A 19126-nucleotide genomic window follows, 5' to 3' on the forward strand; every position below is an offset into this window, starting at 1 on the left:
TCCATGAGCTCACTGTGCACTCATTGGGTTCCTAGCCTAAGTGCCCAGACCCTTGGAGCAGGTCTTCATTCGTGGTTGGATGGCCAGAGCTCCCTGATATGCCCCACAAATGTACACTGGTTGGCTTTTTCTGCCCTTAGCCCGAGGACATAGACTGTACTGTTGCTGTGCTGTCAGCATGTTCCCAGGCTCCCACCTGTAACCACTCCGCCAATCTAGGCTTTGCTGCAGGCTTCAGGCTTGGAGCCCCGGCTTCCCCCATCCCAGGAGGCTGCAGGAAGCCCCCAGCTCAGGTCCTGGCACAGGAGCTTGGGTGTGGGGCGACACCACCTCGTCCCCTGGCAGTGGGTGTCAGGTGCCCTCCTCCTCCTCCTTCCACAGGCACCAGGTCCCCAGGGGCTGCGGACCTCACCAGCAGAGACGTCTCTGTCCTGGATACACCCAACCAGGCCCGGGATGACGGGGAGGCTTTCGACTTCTTCGAGCAGCAGGACCGAGCAGAGCTTGAGGCTCTGCCCATCCCAGGCCGGGAGAGCGAGGATGCAGGAAAATCCTCCGAGGAGGAAGAGGAGGCACTGGACCCTCTGGGCATCATGCGGTAGGTCTCCACATCCTGGATGGGGCCTCCTGGCTTGCTCCGGGCTCTCTGGTGAGGGCTCCTGTCTCCCTGGGTCATCACTCCACGTGGCCTGGTGTGCTTGGGCTGGACTCAGATATTACCTTCTCCCTGGCCACGGGGCAGGCCCTGGGTCCCCAGCTCTGTACTGAGTCCCAGCAGGGCTGCCCCCAGCTCATCACTGACAGCCTGGAGCTTGTGGCACGTGATTGGAGCCCCCTGGGCCCTGTGTCACTGTTCTTACAGCACGGGTGTTTACCTGGGCCCTGCCTCCCCGCAAGCCAGTTGTAAGGCCCGTGAATACAGGGGTAGAGGGGACCGATAACCTGTAAGGTGCCAGCTGTGTGTGGTGAAGAAGGTAGAGTGAGCCCCGGGGCCCCCGGCCAGTCAGCTGAGTTCCCTTTACTTGGGCGTACACGCACACAGGTGCGCGCACAGCTACACTGGGGAAGAAGAGGTAAGCCAGGTGCGGTCTCAGTGGTCCCTCTGTGTCCTGATGCTGTCATCTCCTGCCTTCTTTCCTGAGCCCCTGTCTTTGCCTACTCAGTGCGCCCCTCCCAAGCCCCCACTGCGTGACCACCCTGTGCTGGGGGCAGGGGGTACAGGCAGGATGAGACCAGAGAGACATCTGCGGACCTCCGAGACAGACAGACTCACCACCTCTTGGCCCAAACGTGCACGAAACAAGGTGGGAGCTAATGCTTCTGAGCACCTCGTACACGCCGAGCGGGTGCTCTGCCCTTCGTACACTGTGTCTCATTGACACCTGCCTGCAAGGAGATGCTGTCTGTCGTCCCATTTTACAGATTAGAGAAACTGAAGCCTGCAGAGGCCAAGTGCCCTGCCCAAGGTCAGACAGCTGGTAAATAATGGTACTGGGATTCCAGTCTAGTTCAGGGTCCTGGACACTGCTTGGCCTTGATCCTGGCTCTGCCATTTACCAGCAGCATGTCCCTGGCAGTGTACCCCTTGTCTTCAGTTTTCTGCAGTGAATAGGGTAATGGTAGCACCTCTCCGTAGGGCTCTTGTGGAGACCGAGTTAACATGAATGCTAGCACTCACTCTTCTCACGGCTGCAGCACCCCCTCCACCAGATCAGACTGCAGACCCAGGGTGACAGTCCCTCTGCCCTGATGAGAGATCGAAGTTCAGTCAACAGACGAGGGAAGCCTGTCTCGCAGGTCCTATTCCAGAAATGAGGGAGGGGCAAGTTCAGCATAAAGGACATGAACATCACAGTCCAGAAGGCTCTGCCCGCTGTCCGCCAGCCTGCCTTTCCCGGGGGTGTCGGGGGGATATGAGGCTGGGGACACACAGGAGGAGATGTGGCTGCAGGGCTGCCCTGTGACCAGCCTGGAAGCGACAAGAATTCACACTCAGGGAAGATCCAGCACTGCAGGACTCACAGGACCAGAGCCAGAAGTCGTGCAGCACCTTGATGCCCGGGAGTCAGGTCCGCCCGGCCCTCCACAGTCCCCCTGACCTGGATGGGGTCAGCACCCCTGGGGGAGAGGCAGCGAGGTTCTGTGGGGAGAAGTCTATAGTAGCCGCCTCTTATTGGCCGTCTACGACCTGCAGGCCCTTCTTGGGCTTTATTTTGGTCCAGATGAGGCTTTGTTTGAACTCAGGCGCTCTGTTGTTCCGCGTAACCATCCCTAAAGCCAGACGGAGAAGGACTTCAGTGGTTTGCGCCAGCCTTTGGCTGAGGGTCATGCTTAGCAAAGCGGCTCCTTTTTTGGGTAGGAAAATGCTCTTTGGGGTTGGCAAGGGTTGCCTTGAATTTCCTCCTTATTCCAGTAGCAGATTGTCGAGGGATGTGTCAGCCGTCTGGGACCACCTGCCCCCCAGCGCTGTCGCCAGCTCCGGGGGCCTCATTCCCGAATCCTGGGAAAGCGTAGCACCTGAAAGGGATCCCAGAGGCTTAAGACCTTCTAATTCCTCCTGTAGTGACTGATGTGACAGCAGTCACTGCTGTGGCTCTCATCAGGCAGAATAGCACCTAAGGCTTTTTGAGAACTGATTTCCATTCCTGGGAATAGACATTTCTCTTCTACTTTTGCGCTTTTTTTTTTTTTTAAGAGGTCATGACACACCACATTGCTCTTAGGACCTGTGTGGGTTTGATGTGGGAAATGGTGCTCTGGGAAGCCAGCAGTGGCATCAGGCTCATTTTTGTGTGTGTGTGTGTGTGTGTGTGGAAGCTGAAGTCTGGAGACAGGTATAGCTCCTCCAAATTCATGCAGCCACAAATGGCAGGTCACGACTCGGTGGTGTCCCCTTGCACTGTCCCTTGATTCCAGTCATTCTGCAACGTGGGAGGTGGGCCGGGCCCTAGGATTATCCCCCTTTCACAGATGGGAAAGTCGAGGACAGTTGAGCAGGGACTTGGCTGAGCCTTGCATGTGGCAGTGCCACCGCCCCCCCCCCACCCCGTGGCCTCTCCTGGGCTCCCAGTTGAGCCTGTTGACTATTGAACAGGTTGCCCACCCTGCCTGTTAGTGGGGAGCACTCTGGTTTTTGCAGGAGACTTGGGCATTGCACGCATATTCCGCCCCCTACTCCCGGGCCTTCGGTTGCCCTGACACGGCACCCTGCTCTCCCAGTTGTGCGCCACCGCCCCACCCGCAAGCCCCATCGGGGCCTGGCTTTCTGGAGCAGCCGCGTTTCCAGGTCCTTCCTGCTGTGGACCCGGCGGGGCGCTGTTGCTCCGCAGCAGGGCTGCTGGAAGGGGGGGTCGTCAGCACAAAGCCGTCTGCCGGGACTGGCTTGGCTTTTCTTTGTCTCTTAAACCTGGTTTTGATTAGGGGAAAAGACAGTCGCTGCACCAGTACGGAGTGCTTCAGACAGACAGCTTTCGGCCGGCCCGGGCTGGCTCTGCTGCGCTCCTGTTGGCAGGGTTTTGAGCTTCCCTGTCCCAGCGTGGCCCGCGGAGCAGCACGCATAGCATGCATGCCTCTTACCCTGTGCTCCTCTCGCTGCGTCCACGCAGGGCCCTTCCCCTGTCCCACAGAGTCGTAAGGTTTTACTCTGTTTTAGCGACTTCACACATCTGCGAAAGATGAAATTCTGCTATCATAGTCCCACCTTCTGCTGAAAATACCGTTACGGACATCTTTAATTGTAACTTGGATAATCCACGACTGGTACAGAAAAATTGAAAACACAGTGAAAAGACCTTTTGCCATGAAGGTATATGCTTCTGGATGTACATTTCTCATACCCCAAAATGGGATTGGGTTGTGTGCACCCTTCCATGATTTGCTTATTTTCAGCTGATATACTGGGTCTTTCCAGATCAGTAAATGGACTTCTACGTTCCTAACTCTCTGCTAGTCCACTGGGCCGATGTGCTGTAAGTGGCATTGCCAGGTGCCTGCCTGGGGGCATTGTGACGTTTTCTGTAGGTTTTTGCTATTACAGGCAGTGAGGAACTTTATTCTGTATGGAGCTTTTCCTCCCAGATCACTGCCCTAGAGCCAGGTCCTGGAAGCTTCTGCCCTGGGGCCTTGGTTGTGCCACTCCAGTGAAGCATTCTTTAGGGACTTAATCCCTCTCTTTTGAGAAGGCCTCTCTGCCCTTGCAAACCCTGCCCCCCGCTCTGGAGGCCACTGCCTCCCACCTCGTCCCCCAGTGCCCAGGGAGCACCCCCTCCGGCCCCAGAGGACCCCTGGCACCCTGAGGGACAGGCTGGTTCCTGCATGGACTTGCCTTCCCTCAAGGTCGGTTTCTCCGCTCTCTGCTCACAGGAGGGGGGCCAGTGCCCAGTGTCCTGTGCATGGCGTCCAGCAGGGAAGCTGGACCGTTTTTGGAGAGTGAATCATGTATTTTGTCACAATTGTTTATACAAATATTGCTTTATCTTCACAAAAGACTCATACGCGTTTTAGTATAACAAAGTCTTAACGCCCTACATTTGGATGAAATCACTGCTCTGGGATGACCCTATGGTTTTGGAACCCTCCCAGCACAGCACGTTGGCAGGTACCCCCAGACTTGCTCCCATTGGAGATTTACTTATTTCTGCCCCAGCTTTATTGGGAATTAATCGGCACGTAACATCGTGAGTTTAAGGTGTACAATGTGATGCTTTAATACGTGTATATATTGCAAAGTAGTGACCACAGTAAGGTTATTGCCACCTCCATCACCTCCCAAAACCACTGTTTCTGCGATTTGGAAGCAAGATGTCCCCCAGGTGGACTGTGGCGGGGTGTGCAGGGAGAGGCACAGCGGCGACTTCTCGGCTGCCTCACTCGCGGGTTTGGGGTGCCTTTCGTGTTCTGGCCTCCGCCTAGGGTAGCAGGTCCCGCTGGGAATCCTGCAGCACCCTAGAGCTCGTGAGAAGAGCCCTGGAAACCAAAGTTGATGAAAGCCTTGGATGTGGCAGGAGAGAAATGAGGCAGGAGCGGCAGGTCCGCTGGCCACAGGGCTTCTGGGAGGGTGGGCTCGGGGGTCCTGGGGGGGCCCTCTGGCTCTAGGGCTTCCCTCCCCTCCCACCTGCCACCTGCCAGGGGGCGATTCTCCCGGTCACAGTGGGGCTGTGTCATGTACTGCTGTGGACAGCACTGAGTCCTGGACTGGGACCAGAATCAATGAGGAATGCAGGGGGGCACAGCGACAGCTGTCGTAGTGGTCACAACCACATCCCGCACTGGGGCAGCAGCACGTGATCTACTGACCAGATCTCCCCGTCCATGCCAGCGCACGAAGTCTGGCCCGAATGAACGGTGTGATGGTGCTTTCTACTTTTTTTTTCTTTTTTAAGGTGATATTTTGAAGATTTATTTGTTTGTTTGTCAGGCGGCCAGGAGAGAGCACAAGCAGAGGGAGCGGGAAAAGCAGGCTCCTGGCTGAGCAGGAGCCTGATGTGGGGGTCGATCCCGGGACTCTGGGATCATGGTCTGAGCCAAAAGCAGATGCTTAACCAGCTGAGCCACCCAGGCATCCACTTTCCCTTTTTTAATTCAGTAGCAAAAATTTCAGTTCTGGAGAAATCTTGTACAGAGCCCCAGTGTGTATCAAACAGCCTGAGGGAGAATTGGCCCGGTTGGGACAGGAGTAGAGACTGGATGTCTGCCCCCTCGGCCTCAGCTCACTTCTCCCTTGGCCCTGAGTGGCTCTGTGGAAGGCCCAGACCCCTTAGAGCATGGTTTGAAAGTCACTGGGAAAGCTGGGTGTGAGGTCAGTCCGGAGCAAAATTAGAGGCAGGCAGCCCCAGGTTCAAATCCCAGTTCTGCCCCTTACCAGCCGGAGGACACTGGGCAGGTCATTGAACTTCTTAGCGCCTCAGTTTCTCTCTTTATAAATGAAAGACAAAGTCCAGCCCCGGTGGTAGAAGGATAAAGTGAGATGTATGTAGTGCAGGAAATTGCCTTTGTGTAATGTTACCATCACTACTTGAGATTAGCTTTGCTCTCAAGAAGCCCTGGGCTGTTTAAACTGAGCTAAAGGCAGCCTTCCCATTTCCTGTTGTGTGATGCAACTCCCAGGGCCCAGTACAACCTGTCTGACTGGCTACAGCCAGGGGGCAGGGATTCCCCCCTTCCCCCAGCCTTAGTCCCCAGCAGCTGGCTTGACTGGCTGTCCTTGATGGGATTGAATGGTCGCTTGACTCGCTGGGGGTGGAATTTTGGGAGGTCTTGCCTGCCATCCCCCTGCCTCAGGCTGCTCCCTAGTAAGAGCATTAGAATGACAGAGCCTTGCATCTGGGGACTGGAGGGCAAATCCAGTGTCTTTGCGGTTATTACTCAAGAACGTGTCCAAGATCACACAGTCACGCTCCGTGGAGCGCCCCACCGTGGAGCTCCGGGGAGGACTTTACCCCTTACCCCCAGGCTGAGACCCCACCTGTGCCAGGGTGCCAGCTTCCTGGCCCTCATCCATGTGTTCTCCGTGTTGGGTGATGGGGGTGATGGGTTTTCTCAATCGCAGGGACTGCCAGGCCCCCCCAGGTCACGTGAGCATTGGGAGTGTCATCCGGGATGTGGGAATAAACCAAGACAGCGCAGGCGAAGGCCTTGATTCAGAGCTGGCCATAGCAAGGGACGGGTCAGCCACCACACTGCATTTGACAGAGACTCAGAGGCAGACTGGGAGTAGGAACGATTCCTAGTGGGAAAAGAGAAGGCTCGGGTGTGCCCTAAATGGAGGCTGTTGGTGAGGGAGGCTGGTGCCTGGAGGGGGGGGCATCCTGCACGCTGTGCGGTCCATTGAGCGATCATATTTGGCTTTCTTTGGCTGGGAAAAGGGAAAGGGGTAAAGATTAGGGTAGCTGGGAGTTACCGATCAAGCCCTGGCCATCGGGGCCCTAGCCGCAGAGTTGCGGTTTGATTTCCTGGGCTGGTTGCTGCAGGGTGTGGAACAACGGTCTGTCTGACATCTGCTCTGCCCATTGCCTATTTGTATATTCAGTCTCTTGGGGCGCTTTGGGTGCGGCCAGAGCTGGGTCCTTGCTTTCCAGCAGTGGGGGGCAGAGCCCTTGTAGCCAGACCGGCCTGGCTCGGTGGTGGTGCAGGTGTGTGCTGGGCGAGGGGCAGGGTTTGGCCCCAGTGCAGAGAAGAAATGTCAGCATGCACAAGCTGAGAGGGCAGGGACATCCTGAGGGGCTGGCTGGTCAGTGAGCCCTCAGGTGGGGCTCAGTGGGCTGGGGAGTCAGGCCCCGGCTGTCGAGAAAGATCTTTGAGTGTGACCCTGGGGCTACAGCAGATGACCAGAGTTTACCAGGCAGGCCTTGTTTATTTGTTAGGGCCCAGAATGAAGTCGTGGGTCAGAAACATGATGTGAACCTAGTCGGCCTCAGGCTCCCGCTGTGCCCTGTGCCAGCCTGCCTGTGGGCCCCCTGTCGCAGCTTCCAGAACATTCCTTATTGCCATGTAACAGCTAAAGGAATAGACCCAGAGAAGTGAAATGACTAGCCTGAGCTCATACATGGATTCCCTGGCATCCCCCTCCAGGGCTGCTCCCCGGGAACAGAAAGGCCACACTCTTCCCCAGGCCCTGACTTCCCCGACACTCCTCCCCTGTGTGCCTGCTACCCGGCTCTTGGCCACTTTGCATACACCAAGTGCTTCCCACTTTGGCATTTGCACAGGGCTGGTCTCTTCCTAGAACATCGCTTTCCCGACTCTGCTCAGCCCCCGTCCAGCGTTTCCCCGAAGCTCCCATCCAGGGAGGCTGGCCTGGCTCATGGGGTGACTGCCTCTTCTCAGTGACCCGCACCATGCTGATGACCAGGTCATCATGGAAGCCCCGAGGCCTGGTGCTGCTACAAACAGCATTGTCCCAGAATAAGTTTCACAGAAGTTCATTTATGGGCACTCACTCAGAATTTTCTCTCAGTGAAAAAGAGACTAAATTTAAAATTTAAAAATGAAAAATACTTTATTGGAAAGCAGGAACATTGTATGATTGGAAAGGAGGTCGATTTCTGTATTTGATTAAGCATCATCCTGGCTTGGAAGGTAAGTCATGCTGTCTGTGAGTCTTGGCTTCAGAAGGTTCCATCGCCTTCTGTTCCGTCCAGGAGATGCTCCCGCCACTCAGGTGACACAGCTCCTGGGCAGCTGGTGCCCATCAGTGGTCTGCCGGCGGGGGGCAGGTGCATCCAGGAGCACGGACATAGGCCCTCTGGGTGGCTGGAGGGGAAGCTGCTGTCATGTGTCCATCACTGTCCCCACAGCTGCCTGAGCCCCATGAGCGGGGCTGCTTCTTGGGCTGTCGGAGCTGTCAGCCTCGGCATCTGCCGCCTCCCTCACATTGGCTCCACAGCCGCCCGCACAGTGGGCCTGCTGTGGACATCTGTCTGCCGGCAGGCACACAGAGCAGGAGAGCTGGTGTCTGTCCGTGCGCACACCTGCGTGCTGCAGGAACTTGCTTCCACACGCCTGCACCCATCCGGGGAGCCCCCCACCCGCCTCCTGCCACCTGTGCTGTGCTGGAGCCTGCCCCAGTTCAGGTGACCTCCTTCATGCTCACCAGGAAGGCAGGAGCCATTTGGTCCCTCACCAGGAGGTCTGTCCATCGCTCACTTCTCTGTTCTGTGCCCCGTTGCCCCAGCCCTGGTGACAAGAGTCTAATCCTGTTGGCCCCCCTTTGGTGAAGGGAGAAGAGAGACGTCCTTTATCGTGTTGGTGCAGAGGGCGGGCTGGCGGATGGGCACCGCAGAGTCGGGCAGTGCGTCCTGCAGGCAGCCAGGGGGATGCTGGTGGGGCAGGAGCACAGCAGGGACGGCAGGTGTGGGGGCAGGGCCTTAGCCCTTATATGCAGCCTGAGTCCGTGCTCATGCAGTCTGTGAATGAGGGGAAGAAAGTGGGCTGGGGGACTCACCTCACATAGGATATACCTGACGCCTCCCTGAGGCCACATGCCTCTTCTGCTCACTGATCACTTCACAGTCCACATTTTCTAGGAGCTCTGTTGCCTTGTGATGTTCCCCCGACCCCGTCTCCCCATCCCCTCATCGTGCTGCCGTGCTCCCCCAGGCCAGGCCTTGATTGTTTCTCCGTGGACCGTGAGCCAAGCTGCCCTGGGAACCCGGTTCCTGATCATGCCCAAGCCATGCCCCTGGCAGACCCCGACAGACGAGGGGCTCACTTCCTCTGCCTGAGTCCGTGTCTGTTTCGCTTTGCCTCCTCCAGGAAGCCCTAGGGCAGGGTTGGATCCTTTCTCTGTGCTCTGTGTATTCCGGAACTATTGCTCTGTGGTCATGACAGGTTTATGTGCTTCTGAGTCTCACCTGTGAGCTTCTGGGGACAGTGGCAGGTCTCCCTGCTCAGCCCGGGAGGTGCATGTGGGAGGGGCTTCGTGAGTGCTGGGTCACAGAAGGCATCGGCCGTGATCGCATGAGCTGCTTACAGAGTGGTTGAGGGCGGGTGAGGAGACCAGCTGATGTGACCGCCAGCTTCGGAGGAGCAAAGCCTTCCAGGTTCTGTCTCTGTCTCAGACTGGTGCTGGGAACCCTCTGTCTTCACACCCTTTCTGCTCTTCCTGGGGGAGCAGGTGGAAATAAGTCTGGATAAGAGATGCACTATCACCTGTGTCCATCTGTGTGTTCATTTGTCTGTCCTTCCTTTTCCCCTCCTTCCTTCCTTCCTCTCTTCTTTCCTTCCTTCCATCCATCCATCAGTCCCTCTTTCATCCAGTATCCATCGAGCGTCTGCCTGGACCAGGCACACTGCTGCGGCCCAGACTCAAGTTTGGGGGCCAACCAGAGCAGGACCCTGGGGCTTTGAGCTGTCAGTGCGCCATATTTCCTGCCTGTTCTTTGTCTCCCCTGGAGACAGGGAGAGTTGGGGACGGAGGATGGCCTGGGTGGGTGGGGTAGAGTACAGGTAGTGCCTGACGGAACAGCGTCACATGCCATAGATGCGCTTTGTGTCAGTTCAAGACGATGAAAGACCAGAAATGTCTCCAGGGAGAAAAACAAGATCATTCGTCCAGTTTGAGAGGTAAATTCACATAGGAGGAAAGTCAGGCCTAATTTGTGTTCTCAGCACCAGAAGTAGGTGTAAGAATGGAAATCATTGAGATCTCTGTGAAGCTTCTCCAGACAGAATTCAGCATGTGTGTTCTCTCACTTCCTTTGTTCTGCAGACAGTTCCCTTCTTTCTGTGCTTCCTCGGATTTCTGGTCCATGGGAAGCCTCTGGCCCCCCTGCTCTGGGGTCCTGGATCCAGGAGCAGAGCCACGTGAGGGCTGCCTGTGGCTGATTGAGGGCAGCAGTGGGGCCGGGCCCACAGGCATGGGCCAGTGGCTCCACACCTGGCTGGTCATCAGATTCCTCGGAGATTCCAGCCCAGCTTCCTGGGCCGGCCCTGGGGCTCTGACTCAGTGGCTCTTGGCTAGAGCCGTCTCTGGCTGGCCTGCCTCAAGGGGCATGGCCTGTCTTTGGTATCCACTTTCCAGGGGTCATGAAGGTGAACTGGCTCTGCCAGATCTGTGAAACAAACAGCAGATGTCCCTGTTGGAGGAAGCAGGGACGGGGGCTCATGGGGCTTCCTGGCACAGCCCTGCCACTGCGTCTCTGCTCTCCATTTCGTCCTCGAAACATGCAGACCCGAGCCTGTTGTCCTCACCCCATCCTGGATCTCCTCCCTGCTACGGGGACACTTTGTGGGGACAAGAGCACAGGACCGTGAGCGGGGCTCGGCCCTGAATGCGTAGGTGTGCTCCATCCTGGAAGTGCCACCCTGCAACAGGTGCATTGCCAGCTCCTGTGGCTTCTCCCATCTCAGCCGAGCCTGAGATTCTCCAGGCAGTCTGCAGCCAGACCATGGGAATAGTCACCCCTGAGCACCCTGCCCTCCAGCACCCAGGGCAGCCTGCCGCTCTGTTCCTCTGCCGCTGGTTGGTCTGTGCTGTCGAGCAGGGCAGGGCTTCTGTATGCGGTTTCCCGCACAGTGTTGCCAGCAGGAGCTCAGATGGTGACCTCTGTCCAGTGGAACTGTCCGCCAGGCAGATAGGCACACCAGAAATCCTGTTTCCAGTAAAAAGCATATTTTCCCTGTTCGCGGGAACCTTATAATGGCTCATTTTGGCATCCGCAGCAGGGGTTGGGTTCATGTTAAAGTAAAACCGAGTCTGTTTATTTATCTGTAGTGTGACTTATGTATGCAGATCTGCAGGGTTCGATTCCAAAAATGCCTGCATGAGCCCTGCATCACCACCACCCAGGGCAGGAAACGAAGCAGTCCCATGGCCCAGAAGCTTCCCTCGTGCCCTCTCCCACTTTCCCAGAGCAGCGTCTGGTCCAAGGCAGAACCTTGGCCAGTAGGAGAATGAGACGTTAAGGGACCTTGGTGGGGGTGACAGAGCCAGTGGAGCTCTGAGTGGCCAGAGAGGTTTCCTGAAGGAGGTGGGGTTTGCCCAGTGGGACTGAAGTGTTTGCTAGGATGACTGAGGTGTCACTTCTCAAGGCTGCTTTCTGCTGTTCCCTGCGTACCACCTGCCTGCAGCCTCAGACTGCGTCACCCCCTTTTCCAGGTGGCGCTGATGTGACTCTGAGCCCGGCCTCTGGCAGGTGGCCCCCACAGCCCCCAGAAGGAGAGCATCTTCTCTGCCCTGTGAGCAGGCAGGCAGGCCTGAGTCCTGGCCCGGCAGTCGTCTGGCTCCTTGACTTTCCCCTGCTCCTCCCGCACATCCTGACGTCAGTGCTTGCTGGGGCACAGGGCTCAGCCGCTTTTGCTAGCAGGGTCTCACACCCCAGGGCACTGGAAAGTTCCTTCTTGACTCAAGCTCAGCTCACCTTGCCTGCGTGGCTCAGACCAGGCCACCTGCACCAGCCGGTCGGGCTCTCATGAAAAGTCCTAACCTTGAGCCGTTTCTGTGATTCCGTAGCTCCAAGAAGCCCAAGAAACGCCCCGAAGTGGTGGTGAAGCCCAAACCCTCACCCCGACTCACCATTTTTGATGAGGAGGTGGACCCTGATGAGGGGCTCTTTGGCCCGGGCACAAAGCCCACCCCCCAGCGCCCCGCAGAGGACACGCCCCTCCAGGATCGTAAGTAGAGCCTCCTGGCGTTCCCTTCTGGAACGCGCCGTGACCCAGCCAGCCTCTGTAAGGGGCTTTGGACCAGCCCCACGTGAGCAGACGGAAACGTCTCCTTGTCCCGTTTCAACATGTTACACGCTCAGCGTACAGAGATTTTCTGCTGGAGAAATCTAGTCTTGCACTTAATGTCTCCAGAGCCTGGAACATTCCAGACTGTATGTTTGTTCTGATCATCCCATGGAAGAGGAGGGGGCATCTCTGTCATTCCAGTGCCAGGTGTGGCACCGTCTGGGGAGGAGATGCAGCCCCCCAGGTGTGCTGTGACGGTGTACGATTCGGGTTGGAATGAGAGATTTTGTGTGACCTGAAGGACCCCACTGGAGCATCCTCTGCAGAGTTGGAAAGGGGAAAGCCAAGCAGCCTTGGGACTCCTGTGCTTGTTCCTAGGTCTGACCTTTCGTCACCCCACCCGGGTCCTCATTCAGGAGGAACAAATGCTGTCACCCATTTATCCAACCAGCACTTGGTGACCACCCACTGAGGGCCAGGCTCTGTGCTGAGCCTGAGAGCACATCGTTCAGAAAGACACTGTCCCGGCCTCCGGGCTCAGAGGACATGTCCTGACAGTTACCAGGTCACCATTGAGTGCTGTCCCTTGCCCTCGTCCTGTCCCCACCTGGGCCTGTTCCTCTGGTTCTCTGTGCTCTGCCTTGTCTCTCACTCACGGTCTCCTGGCTGGGCCGGCAGGCTGGGCGAGGCTGTCTCCCCCCTGTACCCCCTGGCAGCTGAGGACGGGCCAGGCCGTCCTCTGACCACTCTGCTCCTGCCTTCTCCACAGCCCTGAAGTTGTTTGAGGATCCTGACCTCGGTGGTGCCGTCCCTCTGGGAGACCCCTTACTGCTGCCTGCCGCCCAGGAGAGTAGAGGGCGCATATCCCACGCGGAGCTGTTCAGGTACCGTCCGTCCCTCGCGTGCTCTCCTGTCAGCCCTGAGAGTAGCCTGGACAGAGCCAGGGACCTGTCCCCGTGTGGGGGCGTCTCACCAGCTTCGGCCTCCAGTGGACACCATCTCAGCCCATCAGAGGCAGGAGCCTGTGGGTGGGCGCTGACCAGGAGGCAGTGGCGGGGATTGGGGCAGGGGTGGGGGTGGGCCGCAGCCCAGGGCAGCTCAGCATGTTCCAGAAGGAACTTCATGAATACAAGTCTTTGTCTTTTTCTTTCATACTCACACTTTTCATAGTTTATGTGAAGAATAATTAAATTATATAATTGCAGGAGCAGGTATAACTGGCATAAATAGGTTTGGGAACAACTAAAATGGGTCCCTGGGGGCAAAGCACAGGAGGGCCAGACAGCGCAGTTCCCAGCAGCAAGTTGTAGAGGGGAGCGCGAGGCAGAGTCCGTTACAGGGAGATGGGACAGACGCGTGCACAAGAGCTGGCTCCTGCCTCGGAGTGCTTGCCGTGGTCTGTGTGCTGGACTCCGCACACGGCCTCAGTTCATCCTCACAACGCCCCCACCCCCAAGCCATCTTCTCCGTTTTAGAGAACAGAGTGTGGGAAGGTAACTGGTCCAAGGCCGCAGCTCCTACAGGACAGAGCCAGGATTGGGACCCAGTCCACCGGATCTGTGTCCTGTCCTCCCGGCTCCTCCCAGGGCTCTCGAGGCACTTACAGGAGGAGAGGCCTGGAGATCTGCCTTCCGCCCTGGGCCGGCCACGCTCCCCGGGCTTCTGCGTGTGCCAGCTGCGCTCTCCACGTGCTTGGTACTATGCGTCTCCATTGCATCATCCGTGCCCCCGAGAACGTGGCTGTGCTCGGCGGTTTACAGGAGGCCAAGCTGTCTCTTTCCAGGAACTAGTTACGTGGTGCCGAGAGGCTGTCATCTGCACCCTCGTTAGCAGCCTTGGGCTGTTAGACAGCCCTGTCAGTGCCCAAGTCACAGCAAATGCATCTTGTCTTTACATCTCCCGTGGCCCCTGGCATCTGTTCCCTGTCATCCCGTGTCCTCGCCCCTGACTGCCCCGGTAGGCTGGGAGAAGCTGGGGTGGTGCTGTCTTGAGAAACTGAGGCACAGGGAAGCAGACTAGTAGAGTCAGCCCTGGGGAGGGCGGCGGGGCCCCACTGAGTGCACCCTGCCCGGGGAGGCTCTGCCCTCTCCCAGGACTCAGTGTGCCCCAGGGAGGCCATTCCACGGGGACTTTCCTGGCACAGTTTATTCTGAATCGTGACGCCAGCTCTTCCCGACCCATGTTCTTCAGAACTCTGGTGTCCCCTTCAAAGGGTTCTGTGGCCGAGTGGCTGGGCCCATACCTGTGTTCAGCAGGACTCTGTGGGCACAAGTGGGAAACAATGTGGAGCATTGCACATTCCCGTTGGTCTCTGGGACCCTTTCGTTTGTCGTGCCTCTTGGCGTCCCCCAGAGCCCTCTGGGAATCCCTGGGGAATGGGTGTCTGTGGCCCTGCCTTCGCTCTGCCAGAAAGCTGGTGATAAAGACTTCACGTTCTGAGAGCGGGAGCCAGGTTTTGTTCTCCTTTGTGCTGGCTCTGTGACCATCCAGGCGGCGGTGGGGGTTCCTTGTGATAAAAAGCTTCCTGACCCTCACTGATTCACTGAAGCTGTCACCCGTCGCTCATGCCATTGTGGCCGTCAGCTAGCCTGAAGCCCACCTGGAGCGCAGTTCTTCCTGCTCTCCCACCAGGCCAGTGGGCGGCCTGTCCTCTGTGGGGACCTGAGGAGGGGAAGTGGGACTGGGATCTTTGGAGCTCCCCGCAGCCTCTCCGTGGTTGACCTTGCACGGCAGGGCCTGGGAGAGAAGGGAGCCGGACCTTGCATGAGTGGGACCCAATTCCAGTGGTGACTCGGGGAGCCGGGGCAGAAATAGAGCCCGTAGAAAGGGGCACCGCCACCTGAACCCCGAGTGTGACTGCCGCACCTGCCACCTGAGAGCAGCTTCTGGCTAGTTCCCAGCAGCGTCTGCCCCAGCTGTGTAAATCCTGGACGCTGACACGAGCAGTTAGCTGCTGCTTTATTTCCCCAAGGCCCCTCCGTGAGGATCGTTCAGGCCCCGTGAGCTTTCCCTGGGCCCCAGCGCCAGTGGAGGCGGCAGGAGGGGCCGCACCCGAGCTCAGGGAGGAGCGGCTGCTGGCAGGGAGCTAGGCCACAGCTGTGCTGAGGTTGCTGGGAGCAGCCTGTCCTGGGTCACGCTTCTGCAAATTGCCTCAAACCCAAGACGGCTACCTCTCTTCGAAGGCCTGGCTCGGGCTGGGCCCTCTCGGTTGGGACTGGAGGGACATCTCTGCCATCCACAGAGGCTCTGAGTTCTCCCTTTGGGGTCCCTGCCCCGCCGCAGGAGGATGACCCAGGGAGCAGACAGCATGACCCAGAGCTCCTCAGGCAGCTGGTACTTGGCAGGCAGGCCCTGCAGGGGAGGGTGGTGCTGGGCACTCCACGCTGAAACAGGCCGCTTCCTAGCCCTGCTGATGTCTGAGATGGATCCCACTGGCAGATGGGGAGACTGAGGACCAGGGAGGGAGGGTATGAAGGGACCCGAGGCCGCTGGTGAAGGAGTAGCGGGAGAGAAGTGGAACTGTGCTCTGGGCACTGTGCTGTGCGTCTGGGCCCACCTGTGCCCTCCCTCCCCTGTCCCCAGCATGGCGAATGCGGCCTCCTGAGATCCCCTTAGACACCTTGCCTGGGTGTGGGCAGCACCTGTCCGGATGTCTCTGCCGGTCGTTGGTTTAGGAAGCATGTAAAGGGCCAGGCATCCTCTTTCAGGAATTCAAAAGGTGGCCCTTGGATTTTAAAGGGAATTTTCCGTGTGACTCTGTGAAAGCCCCCAGGATAGTGTTACCAGACTCCCCCCTGGGCACCCCCCCGCCTGGGTCTCCTGCTGTCCCCTGGTTCTAGACCACATCGAGTTCCTCCGCCAGGAGCTGGCAGCAGGTGCTCCCTCAGGCAAAGACGGCAGAGCCGGTTGGTGGCCTGCTCTGGCTAACTGCCGTCCAGGACCCAGAGCAGGTCCTGCGTGACCGTCCCACTGCCGCGGGCTTTAGTCCCACCCAGTGGTGGGCTGTCAGCTCCAGAACCATGGTGGCACCAGCCCTCGGTGGGCTCTGTCTAGCATGGGTGGCCCACAGTGGGCACGTGGACAGGCAGCCCCCCCACACACTGTGGTCAGATCCCCTCATGTCATCTTTCTCAGGCTGAACTGGGTCCAGACGAGGGCTCAGCTTCTGAAGTCAGACTCAGACACCATCACGCACGGTCATCTCGCGGGTAGCTGGGCCTCCTGGGGCTTGAGGGTCCGCATCTGCAGGGTGGAGACCAGCCGTATCCCCATAGGGTTTGGGGATAAAGCAAGATACCGTGTCCGGGGTGCTTGCCACAGAGCAGGGCTCTGCAGCTGGCAGCTGTTACTTTCTTCTGGACTTTCTCCTGGAGGTTGGAGGACAAGTCCCGTAAGGGCCATTGTCTAGAGGGGACCAACCGAAAAGCAGAGCCCTCCAAAGGCTGCTGAGGGGCTGGCTCTGCTCCCCCTGTGCTCTGGGGCGAAGCCTGCCCCCCAGTTTCTCTGTGGGGCAGCTGGCGGAAAGGCCAGGTTGGGGCGGGGCCTGTCGCACTCTTGGAGTGGGGTGCCGTTGCCTCAGGGCCTTACTCCCTCCCGGGGGGTTATGTTCAGAGCTTCCCCTCTGGTTCCCTAGAGTTGAAGAGGACTTGGACCAGATTCTGAACCTGGGGGCTGAGCCCACACCCAAGCCCCAGCCTAAGCCCAGACCTCCAGTGGCAGCTAAGCCAGCACTTCCCAGAAAGCCAGCTGTCCCCCCCAGAGCAGGCCTGTTGGAGGCCGAGGCGGGGCGGCGGAAGCAGCAGCAGCCGCAGATTCAAGCCATGGACGAGATGGACATCTTACAGTATATCCGGGACCACGATGCGCCTGGCCAGGCCGCCCCCAGCCTCTTCTGACCCTCCCACCCCTGAACTGGCCCCGGGCTGCCAGAGCCTCTCCGCTGGAGGGATGTGGGGTGATGTGGGCACTGTGCCCTGCAGGGCCAGGACCTCTATTCCCAAGGGAGGGGGGTGGATGCACAGGTCATAGGACCCCTGTGCTACCTTGGGCTTTGTTTTGTTTTGTTTGCCTGTGGGGTCAGAGAACCCTGAAGGGCATGGAGAGAGAGGTCACCATAGGAATCGGAGCTCAGATTGTCTCAGCCACATGGATATGGAGGGGAGAGCATGGGGGCTGCCGTGCTAACCAGGACTTCAGCCCCCAGGATGAAATTGAGACTGGAGGGACTCCAGGATGCCCTGCTCGGGGCAGGGGGACTTTGTGTCCAGTCGTGCCTATTGCGTAGGGGCGAGGGTCTGCCCAGCCTGGGAAGAGGGGTGGAGTCCCTGGGCTGCCTCTGGTCATCAGGTGCTAAGCAGGGTGCTTTCCCATGTGTCCAACTTGAGGGAGACACGAAGCCCAACCCTGCCTCTCGCGTGTGGACAGCCTGATGAGCCCCCGGTCTTCCTTCCTCCTCCTTTCCCAGGGACTGCCTGGCCTGACCTTGGCCTCTGTAGGCCTCTGGCCGTATGGCCAGTGTCCACCCTTGCAGCTCCGAGCAGAGCGGTCGTGGCATCCTCCATCCGCTGCCTGGGCCTGTTCTTGGGTGTCTCTCGTACTCACGGTGAGCCTGGGCGGGATGCTCTTGGCTGCTGCTTCGAGCACTCTGTCCAGCGGTGGGTGCTGCCAGGCCTTCCCTGTCCCCCAGATCTGGACGTGCTCACCGGCCTCTCAGCTTGGGGACTGCCTCTCCAGGGAGAAGGAGCCCTGTGCCAGAGCAGGGCCAGTGCCTTAGACTTCCCCCGGACCCCCCACGCCCCGGCACACGGGTCGGGGCATGGCACAGTGCTCAGGAAATTCTCAGTGAACGCTGTTTAATAGAGCAAAGGATATCTTTTTAAATACATTCTTCATGTTCAGAACTAGTTTTTAATGAAACACAGTTTTTAATGAAATGCAATCACTGTTGTCCCTTGGCTTCTCTTGCTTGACAGAAACCCTGGAAGGGGGTTTGAAAGCAGGACCCCCTGATGCTTTCCTGATCAGGGCCAGCAGCCCCCCCGAGGGAGGCTTCCGACCAAGCTGGTTCTTGGCCACCATCAGAGTCTCTAGTACCCTGCGCCTGCCCTGCGCCCGGACCTGTGGGCTGTGGGAGCACCCCCTCTGTCCTGCGTCTCAAGCACCCCGGCACCCTCGTCAGCTGTCCGGTCTGAGGAGGCTGCCCTCCTGCAGCCTGGGCCAGAGGGACAGGAAGTAGGCAGCTGTGGGATCTGAGAGCTGCATGCCTTCTCTGCCTTCCCCGGGCTTCAAGGCCTCTCTCCCAGGGCCCCACACAGCCTCAGGGCTCCTCACACCTGCCATTCCACTTGCCTTTCACTGCCAGGCCTTCGCGTCCCACGCCAGAAGGCCTTGGAAGGAGTGACTGCTGAGGGGAGGGCTGCCCCTGTTCTCCCTCCTGTGCCAGCTCCCCACCCACCACCATCTCTCACCAGCTGTGACATAGGAGCAGAGGGCTCAGCTGGCACGTGCCTGGAAGGGGTCACAGACAGAACCTGCCATTCTGGTGTGGATTTCAGCCACTGTGGGCTGGCCGCCTCCCTGGAGGCCTGGCGCTGCCTAGACACTGAGTGAAGATGTGCACGTCCCCGGATAATGACGCTCAAACTGTGGCTGGCTCTCCGCCGCGGGTCTGTGACCTACTGGGGAATTGGTGACAACCAGTGATCCAATAAAGTTCATGCCAGTGACTCATTCCAGCATTTGTTAATGGTGTTTTTTCTGCGCCTGGGCTGATGGGGAACACTGGGGAGGGCGGGGGGAGTACCTTGTTAACAGTGGGCTCAGCAAGGGGAGCTGCCCTGGAAGGACCCTGGGGTCTGCCATGGCTCAACCCACGCTCCCAGGCTGCTGCTTGGTAGGGTGGGTTGAGGCCAGAGGGAGGATTCCACTGTGTAAACTGAGGCAGAGGGGCCAGAGG

The 19126-nt window shown here is 58.4% G+C and overlaps 1 protein-coding gene across 1 annotated transcript in view; it reads left to right on the forward strand.

Annotated features, from left to right (window-relative positions):
- Positions 1–18900, forward strand: part of HS1BP3 (HCLS1 binding protein 3) — a 24878-nt gene extending 5978 nt beyond the window's left edge. The window contains exons 3-6 of the mRNA XM_034657304.1: positions 141–598; positions 11951–12111; positions 12941–13055; positions 16805–18900. Coding sequence (XP_034513195.1) covers positions 141–598; positions 11951–12111; positions 12941–13055; positions 16805–17066 — 996 coding nt within the window. The 3' untranslated portion in view covers positions 17067–18900. The remainder of the gene's footprint in view (positions 1–140; positions 599–11950; positions 12112–12940; positions 13056–16804) is intronic.
- Positions 18901–19126: the final 226 nt, after the last annotated feature.

Source organism: Ailuropoda melanoleuca, chromosome 4, assembly GCF_002007445.2.
Source record: "Ailuropoda melanoleuca isolate Jingjing chromosome 4, ASM200744v2, whole genome shotgun sequence".
In the NCBI taxonomy this organism is placed as follows: Eukaryota; Metazoa; Chordata; class Mammalia; order Carnivora; family Ursidae; genus Ailuropoda; species Ailuropoda melanoleuca.